This window comes from Mytilus trossulus, chromosome 2, assembly GCF_036588685.1.
Source record: "Mytilus trossulus isolate FHL-02 chromosome 2, PNRI_Mtr1.1.1.hap1, whole genome shotgun sequence".
NCBI classification, from domain to species: Eukaryota; Metazoa; Mollusca; class Bivalvia; order Mytilida; family Mytilidae; genus Mytilus; species Mytilus trossulus.
Genome location: NC_086374.1, coordinates 81,302,637 through 81,312,689, shown reverse-complemented (window position 1 = coordinate 81,312,689; position 10,053 = coordinate 81,302,637). Strand labels below are relative to the sequence as shown.

The 10,053-nt window shown below is 32.2% G+C and overlaps 1 protein-coding gene across 1 annotated transcript; it reads left to right on the top strand.

Annotated features, from left to right (window-relative positions):
- Positions 1–126: 126 nt before the first annotated feature.
- Positions 127–6,443, top strand: LOC134708112 (N-terminal Xaa-Pro-Lys N-methyltransferase 1-A-like). Its single transcript, XM_063568414.1, has 2 exons — positions 127–317; positions 5,905–6,443. The coding sequence occupies exons 1-2, from the start codon at positions 168–170 to the stop codon at positions 6,412–6,414; spliced, it is 660 nt and encodes a 219-aa protein (XP_063424484.1). The 5' UTR covers positions 127–167; the 3' UTR covers positions 6,415–6,443.
- Positions 6,444–10,053: the final 3,610 nt, after the last annotated feature.

Here is a 10,053-nt window from a genome sequence, read left to right as displayed (position 1 = left end):
ATTTAATTATAATAAAATTATTTCATTACAAATAAATACACTACAAGTTATTAATATGTATTTTTTAGAATAATTAGTATAGAGATTAAAATATTATACTGGTTTCTTCAAGTTAGTAGAAGGCAAAATATCTAGTCAATGAACAGGAAACCAGTCTCCAGAACAACATGGATCAGGGAATAGAAAAATTTTACGGTGATGCCAAGAAACATTGGGAGTCAATTCCTCCAACAGTTGATGGAATGTTGGGTGGATTTGCAAAGATTTCACCTACAGACATTAACGGTTCAAGAGAGTTTATAAGACCATTTATAACGGTAAATAATAAACATGTACATGTAGTGTAAAACTTTATAAATTATAATTTTCCAGAATCATGGAATTAGTATACCTAGTCTTTATAAATTATTATATTAATAGTCATGATAGGCTATGCAGGTAGGAATGCCCTATATAGTCAGGTGTCTCATGATCTTTTGCAACCCATGTAAAAGTCAAATTGGTTAATTTTTACCGGTTTATGTGAAAATACCTGTATTGTGATTCGTCAGAGGTATAAATTAACATAATTGTTACTTTGGGAAATCGATTTAAAGCAATTCATTAAATCAGTCGATTTTTTTATCTTCTATAGATAAGCGTTATAAATGAACCATTAATTACTGTTAACATCATTCGTCATTTAACTGTTATTCATCATGAATGTATATGAATCCGGGTCCGTCCGCCCTGATTTTGGTTCGCCCTAGTTACTGTTCACCCTTGTTCCGTTTCGCCCTGAGACCATTCGCCCTGATACCTGTTCGCCCTGGGTATGTTCGCCCTGATTTTTATTTTTTATTACAGTGTTGTGTTGTTTGTATTTAATTGAATATGTTGAAGTCAGTCTACAATTTCGCCGAATATTTACGATGTATTGTGTTGTATACAGCTAGCTGCTACTAGGTTATAAGTTCTTGACAATTTCGCCGAATATGTACGATGTATTGTGTTGTCTACAGCTAGCTGCTACTAGGTTATAAGTTCTTGTAAATTTCAGGACTACAAGATATTTTGACTTCAAGGTATTGAGAACTAAGTTGGTATCTGTATGTAAATACGTTACTAGGAAATTAGTTTTTGTGAATTACATATTGCTTCTGGGAAATAAGTGTCTCGAGATTTCAGCACTACATTGTATTTCTAAATGTAAAACAACTGAAGACTAAACTATTTGTATGTTGAAGTCTGTTTAAATTCACCGAATATTTATTTATGATGCATTACGTGTTGCTGCTTTGTATAACAACTGAATACTAAGTTATTTTATCATATACTTGTATAAAATATTACTAAAATTTTACAGTTCAATAACATTTGAAAATATCACAAGGCTATGAAAGGATTACTAGCTTTATTGACCAGATTCTTAAGAATTCCCATAGCGGGCTGATAAAGGTACCTTTATTGACTGCTTCCGGAATGTTATCACATGCCTTTCCGTTCATTTCCGTGACAATTATCACATGCAACTTTGTGCATTTCCGGAAATTTGATTGAAAATGACAACAGAACGCGGAAAACGGCAAGTGATAAGACTTTTCCCAAAATAGTTGAGGAGCAAAAATTAATTAAGTTTAACATGTTTTGAAAGACATAATTGAGGTGGCAATATTATTGAAGAACATGATAGTTGTTGTGTCAAAACAAATTAAATGCTTACTATATTAATAAAACAATTAAAAAAAAAAGTAAAGAATTTGTTTTGGTTGTCTGTAAATATTTTCTGAAAGTGCAAAGACAAACAAAATTAAATTTTAATAGTTCTTGTCTGTATACATTTGTATCTTCTGCTGAAGTATATGATAAAAAGATAATTACATGTCATTTTTCATATCAGACCCTTTATCGGCCCTCGTTCATGATATCAGCCCTCGAGCCTGTGGCTCTTGGGCTGATACATTTGTATCTCAACCTTGGGCCGATAAAGGGTTTGATATGAAAAATGCCATGTAATAATCTATACTTATCATATACTTAGACTAAATAACATATAAATTTTACCGTATGATAGTAGCATTAAATTGACGTAAATTTCATATTTTTCGAATTGGTGCTTAGCGGGCTGATATGAAAAATTTATCACATGCTTCGATTGATATCACATGCCTTTCCGTAACATTATCACATGGCATTCCGGTGATACTCGGTCAATTCCGGAAAATACACTTCAACGCTACGTATTCAGTGAAAAACATTACAAAGTAGTGTATAAAACAATTATAATGGAAAGTTTATCGTGTAAAATAATTAAAAACAAACAAACAAATTATTTAATAAATGCATTTTTTTATTTTTTCTAAAACATAATTTAGAAATTCTTTAAAAAAATTGACTTTTCCAAACAATGTTCATAATTATGTCTATTGTTGAATTGGGTTTTTTTTGTCGATTCTTTTATATTAAACTGTTGGTTTTTTTTCTCTCTGTTGAGGCATATGATATTAAAATTTCATATTGAATGTATCAAACGTTTTTACTCTTTAAACTTCGGAAACCACATTTAAAAGGATCAATACATTACAGCTAATTTCCTCAAGCATGTAGAGGAAGACTTTAGTTAGCTTGCTTGCTTTATTTTTATATTGTACAATCATTAGGATAACACCCAATTAAATTCAAATATTATATATACAGGTTAAACTTTGACTAAATATATTGTTAAAAGATGTCAATCTTATTTACAAAGCTTGTATAAACAAATATACAAATAAAGCAAGCAAGCCAACCAAAGTTTTGCTTAACATGCATTAGGAAATTAGCTGTAATCTGTTATTTTTTCTTTACTGTTGAAGCATATGATAAAAAGATCATAACATGTCATTTTTCATATCGCATGTATTATCAGTCCTCGGTCAATATCAGCCCTCGAGCCATGCGGCTCTTGGGCTGATATTAAACCTAGGGCTGATAATACATGCGATATGAAAAATGCCATGTAATAATCTGATAATATTGTCCTCTGCTACAAAGACAAGGTTCTGTGGATTCAAAGACTACAAAAAAAACAACTAAACACTAAGTTATTTATATGTTTATCTTTAGCCACGAATTTTATTTAATTTATATTCTGTATTCAGCTTTTAATAGATAAACATAAATTTTAATATAAATATGCATTTCTTTCATTAATGTAACTATACATATCGTTAATGAGAATAGGGCGAACGAACTCAGGGCGAACGGAACACCAGGGCGAACAAACTCAGTGCGAACGAACCTAGGGCGAACATGTAATCAGGGCGAACGATCCCGATACCAATGTACATGTACTCCATTATGAACACTGTCACATTTGTTTAAAGTTAGCAGTCCGAGACGTATAAATCGACTAAGTTATTTTGACCCTTGTCATTCAATTAAGATTTTAAATTTTTTTTGTATTTTGAAGAGGGATAGGACCTTTATCTGGACTCTGGGATCTGGTGTGTAGTTTGTTTATGTGTTACATATTTGTTTTTATTTCATTTTTATGTGCCATTTATGGCCATTATTTTTTCTGGTCTGTTCGTCCATGCATCCGTTCGTCCAGCTTCAGGTTAAAGTTTTTGGTCGAGGTAGTTTTTGATGAAGTTTATGAAGTTGAAGACCAATCAACTTAAAACTTAATACACATGTTCCCTATGATATCATTTTTCTAATTTTAATGCCAAATTAGAGATTTTCCCCCATTTTCACGGTCCACTGAACATAGAAAATGATTGTGCAGATTGGGCATATGTGTACTGGGGACACATTCTTGTTTGTACATAAATAAGGCCGTTAGTTTTCTCATTTGAATTGTTTTACATTGTTATTTTGAGGCCTTTTATAGCTGACTATGCAGTATGGGCTTTGCTCATTGTTGAAGGCCGTAATGTGACCTATAATTATTACTTTCTGTGTCATTTGGCCTCTTGTGGAGAGTTGTCTTATTGGCAATCATACCACATCTTCTTTTAATAAGCATTGTGAATATATTCATTGATGTCTAAACATGAAGTAGTTCTCCTCATACAGTCAGGGGTGCTACTTGTTCAAGTTATTTTTAAGTAAAAAAAAATATACACATAAGGCCATAATAAATAATAGGTTTGTTTCCCCAAACGCTACCTACCCAGAAAAAAAGCTGCCTACTCAAATTCTTTTATCATGTTTATTGTCCTGATTTGAAGAAGTTTTTTTTTTATCAAATAGGCATGAAGACTAATAAACATCTGATACTGAAATTTCTTTTTTTGAAAAAAGAAAAGAAAATGCCTACCTACCTACCCACTGTCTCAATCTTTGGGTAGGGTTTGGGCAAACCAAAATATTTTTAAGTGCGGCCTAAGTTGTAAAAAGAAGTTAAAGTAAATAGAAATCTATGAAATTTTGACACAAGGTTTATGACCACAAAAAGAAGGTTGGGACTGATTTTGGGAGTTTTGGTTTCTACAGTTTAGGAATTAGGGTCCAAAAAAGGGCACAAATAAGCATTATTCTTGGTTTTCGCACAACAACTTTAGTATATATATAAGTAAATAGAAATCAATGGAATGTAAAGACAAGGTTTATGACCACAAAAGGAAGGTTGGGATTGATTTTGGGAGTTGAGGTCCAAACAGTTTAGGAATTAGGGGCCCAAAAGGGGCCCAAATAAGCATTTTCTTGGTTTTCGCACCATAACTTTAGTATAAGTGAATAGAAATCTACGATATTTAAACACAAGGTTTATGACCATATAAAGAAGGTTGGGATTGATTTTGGGAGTTTTGGTCCCAACAGTTTAGGAATAAGGCGCAAAGGGTCCAAAATTAAACTTTATTTGATTTCATCAAAAATTTAATAATTGGGTTCTTTGATATGCAGAATCTAACTGTGTATGTAGATTCTTAATTATGGTCCTGTTTTCAAATTGGTTTACATTAAGGTCCAAAAGGATGAAAGGGTCTAAAATTAAACTTAGTTTGATTTTAACAAAAATTTAATCCTTGGGGTTCTTTGATATGCTGAATCTAAAAATGTACTTGGATTTTATTATTGGCCCAGTTTTCAAGTTGGTCCAAAATTAAACTTTGTTTCAATTTCACTACCAACTGATAAATTAAAACAATCTTTACCATTCAGTGATAACAAGCACTTTTTTTACATTTTTATATTTTATAATGTATTTAAATGAGTAGTTATTGCTAGGGGCCATTAGAAATTTGAATGGAGATCAGTTTTAGAATAAGGCAAAGGGGGATGTGAAAAAAAAATTTGGGGGGGGGGGGGGCAATTTTTCTCATTTCAGTTTTCATAAATAAAAAGAAAATTTCTTCAATTTTTTTTCAACAGCATAGTGAATTGCTAAAAGGTAAAACAAAAATTTTAAGTTCATTAGACCACATTCATTCTGTGTCAAAAACCTATGCTGTGTCAACTACTTAATCAGAATCCAAATTTAGAGCTGAATCCAGCTTGAATGTTGTGTCCATACTTACCCCAACTGTTCAGGGTTCAACATTTGCGGTCGTATAAAGCTGCACCCTGCGGAGCATCAGGTTTTGATATACTACAACAATTTTTGTTTTCTTTGTATTAGTTAACCATGTAAACAGTAAATAACTAAGTGTCTTCTGAGCAGTCTTTTATCATACTAACTATAAGGTAACTACATTTGTATCTGAAGCCTTATAACAAACAGAAATAAGTATTTTGAAGTAAAAATAAAGATTTTTTTTCTTTAAAATCTCCCCAAAATAGAAGTTGTGTAAATAAGTTGAATGTACCTTATTGGATCTTGATGATGTTTGACTTTTTTAACATTTTTTTGAAAGATATGTACATGAAAAAAAGGATAAAGTATGGAGTACTATCACTAGTTTTAGGCAAGAAATCAAATGAATTTTAACTATTTTGTAGATGGGTGGAGGAGAAACTGAAACAACCAGGGCCTTAGACTGTGGGGCAGGAATAGGCAGAATTACAAAAAGACTTTTATTACCAATCTTCAAAGAAGTTGACATGGTGGAGCTCAGCCAGAATTTCTTAGACCAGGCACCAGCTTTTATTGGAGAAGAATTTTCAAAAGTCAAGAACCGATTTTGTTCTGGATTACAAGACTTTTGTCCAGCAGAAGGACATTATAATGTGATTTGGTGTCAATGGGTTTTAGGACATTTGAAAGATGACGATTTAATAAAGTTCTTTCAAAGATGTCAAAAAGGACTTTCAGAAAATGGTTTGATTTTTGTTAAAGAAAATGTAACCTCTGATGAGCGAGAGTTTGACTCAGAAGACAGTAGTTATACTAGAAGTTTAGACAATCTCAGATCTCTCATAGAAAAAGCCGGTCTCAAAATAATATTAGATAGAAAACAGAAAGGTTTCCCAAAAGCACTTTATAATGTGTATATGTTTGCTGTGCGGTAATGGCTTAATAAACTTTTAATTTTAATTAATGACTGCGTTATATTGCCTACAATGAAAATGAAGTCTGATCAGTAAACATGAATAACAAATTTACCTTATTAATAGTTATTTTTAAAATACATGTAGTTGAAAGCTTACAAAATGAAGGTCAGTTATAGTTCATTTAAAGACATATTTACACTTATACATGTAATAATTAAACAACATTGAGGTTTTAGACCTACCTGTGCAGATAAGATATTCACTTTCATAGAGTTGACTAAAATATTGTTAAAAGTATGACCCAACTGAGTTTGAAATACATGTACAAAAAACCAAGGTTTTATTGGATAAATAATGAGCAATAGGGATTCTAATACTCATCTATAAAAAAAGAGGGGGAAATAAGGTATTGTAAAAGTTCAATAAAGCTTCTATTGTCAAAAAGGGGGGTCAAGTGATCTCATTCTTAGCTAAGTTGTTCTTCTATAGATCCACATTGATACATTGTAAAAGAAGTGTTCAAGTCTAACAAACTTTGAAAAGGAGGTTCCCTTGAGGGTCTTTAACAAGTGTTCAAGTTAAAAACAAACATTCAGAAGGGGTCAATTGAAGGTCTTTAACAAGTGTTCAAGGCTAAAATAAACATTAGGAGTAAGGCTCCTGTGAAGGTCTTTAATAGGTTTTCAAGTCTAAACAAATAGTGAGGAGGTCTTTAATAAGTGTTAAAATTTAAAACTAACCTTTTTAAAGGAACTTTATGTGAAGGTCTTTTAAACAATTGTTGAAGTCTAAACAATCATTCAAAAATTGTGAAGATCTTTTTAACAATTGTAAAGTCTCAGACAAACATTAAGAGTGATGTTCATTAAAGGTCTTTATCAGGTGTTCAAGTCTAAAACATACATTAGGAGTAAGGTTCGTGTGAAGGTCTTTAGCAAATTTTCAAGTCTTAAACAAACAATGAGGAGTTCTTGTAAAGGTATTTAACAAGTGTTCAATTCTCAAATAAACATTCAGTAAGAGGTTCACGTGAAGGTCTTTAACAAGTATTTAAGTCTAAAACAAATATTAGGATTGAGGCTCCTGTGAATGTCTTCAACAAGTGTTCAAGTCTAAAACAAGCATTCAAGTCTAAAACAAACATTCGGTAAGAGGTTCCTATGAAGGTCTTTAACAAGTGTTCAAGTATAAAATAGACATCCAGTAAGAGGTTCCTTTGAAGGTCTTTAACAAGTGTTCAAGTCTAAAACAAACATTCAGTAAGAGGTTCCTGTGAAGGTCTTTAACAAGTGTTCAAGTCTAAAATAGACATCCAGTAAGAGGTTCCGTTGAAGGTCTTTAACAAGTGTTCAAGTCTAAAACAAACATTCAGTAAGAGGTTCCTGTAAAGGTCTTAAACAAGTGTTCAAGTCTAAAATAGACATCCAGTAAGAGGTTCCTTTGAAGGTCTTTAACAAGTGTTCAAGTCTAAAACAGACATTCGGTAAGAGGTTCCTATGAAGGTCTTTAACAAGTGTTCAAGTCTAAAACAAATATTAGGATTGAGGCTCCTGTGAATGTCTTCAACAAGTGTTCAAGTCTAAAACAAGCATTCAAGTCTAAAACAAACATTCGGTAAGAGGTTCCTATGAAGGTCTTTAACAAGTGTTCAAGTATAAAATAGACATCCAGTAAGAGGTTCCTTTGAAGGTCTTTAACAAGTGTTCAAGTCTAAAACAAACATTCAGTAAGAGGTTCCTGTGAAGGTCTTTAACAAGTGTTCAAGTCTAAAATAGACATCCAGTAAGAGGTTCCTTTGAAGGTCTTTAACACGTGTTCAAGTCTAAAACAAACATTCAGTAATAGGTTCCTGTAAAGGTCTTAAACAAGTGTTCAAGTCTAAAATAGACATCCAGTAAGAGGTTCCTTTGAAGGTCTTTAACAAGTGTTCAAGTCTAAAACAGACATTCAGTAAGAGGTTCCTATGAAGGTCTTTAACAAGTGTTCAAGTCTAAAACAAATATTAGGATTGAGGCTCCTGTGAATGTCTTCAACAAGTGTTCAAGTCTAAAACAAGCATTCAAGTCTAAAACAAACATTCGGTAAGAGGTTCCTATGAAGGTCTTTAACAAGTGTTCAAGTATAAAATAGACATCCAGTAAGAGGTTCCTTTGAAGGTCTTTAACAAGTGTTCAAGTCTAAAACAAACATTCAGTAAGAGGTTCCTGTGAAGGTCTTTAACAAGTGTTAAAGTCTAAAATAGACATCCAGTAAGAGGTTCCTTTGAAGGTCTTTAACAAGTGTTCAAGTCTTAAACAAACATTCAGTAAGAGGTTCCTGTAAAGGTCTTAAACAAGTGTTCAAGTCTAAAATAGACATCCAGTAAGAGGTTCCTTTGAAGGTCTTTAACAAGTGTTCAAGTCTAAAACAGACATTCAGAAAAAAGTTTATTTGAAGGTCTTTAACATGTTTAACAAGTGTTCAAGGTAAAAACAAACATTGTGAATGTCTTAGCCAAGCGGTAAGGTCTAAAACAAACATTGTAAAGGTCTTTAACAAGTGTTCAAGTCTGAAAAAAGTTTATGAAGGATGTTCTGGAGAAGATTTTAACAAGTGTATAGGTTTAAAACAAATCAAGAAGCTTCATTAGAGTCAGTAGATATATCAAACCATCGAACATAAGGTCACCATTAAAACTGAAATTGTTTAGACAAAAAAAAGGTCTCAATGTTTTGTTGTTATTTTCAGACTTTGATGGGGATTTCAGATTGCGGATATACATCAATGAGTGTAATAGCATATGCTAGTTTGTTTGGTGTATTATACTTCATTAGTACATGTATGCTGTAGCATATGTAAGTGTATTTGGTGTAGCATACGTCAGTATGATCCATGCAGCATAGACAGGTGTGAGTGGCATAGATGTTTACATGTGCAGTAGCTTATATAAATGTTTTGATGTAGCATACTATAATTTTTTTTGAATACCGGTTTGCATATATATAAGTGTTTTTCCTGTAGCATATATAAATGTATTTGTGCCTTTGATGAAGCACATAAACCAGCGTTTACTGTAGCAAACATAGGTATTTTGATGTAGCATATATTGGTGTGTTATGTGTAGCTTATAAAAAATCATAAACTCGAAAACATAAAAACAAACATTCAGAAGGAGGCTCCATTGTATGTCTTTAACAAGGGATCAAGGTTAAAAAATAATTGAGGAGGTTTTTAAATAGTGTTCAAGTCTAAAAACAAATCATGATATGGAGGTTTATGTGAAGGTCTTAAACAATTGTCAAATCTAAAACAATCATAAGGTTCTTTTGATGTAGCATACATGTTGTAATCAGCGAAGTCTACATCAGTGCTTTTGTTGAATATAAAAAAAAGAAGACGTGGTATGATTGCAAGGGAGACAACTCTCTTCAATAGGATAAATGACCCAGAAATTAACATTTATAGGTCGCCTCACGGCCTACAGCAATGAGCAAAGCCAACAGCGCATAGTATAAGTATAAATGTTATAAGTGTATCATGCATACATGCTTTTAGTGTATCATGCATACATGCTTTTAGTGTATCATATAGAAATGCTTTTTATTTAGCAAACTCACATGCGTTGGGTGAAGCATATTTTAGTGCTTTAAATGAAGTGTCTTGGATATATCAAACATA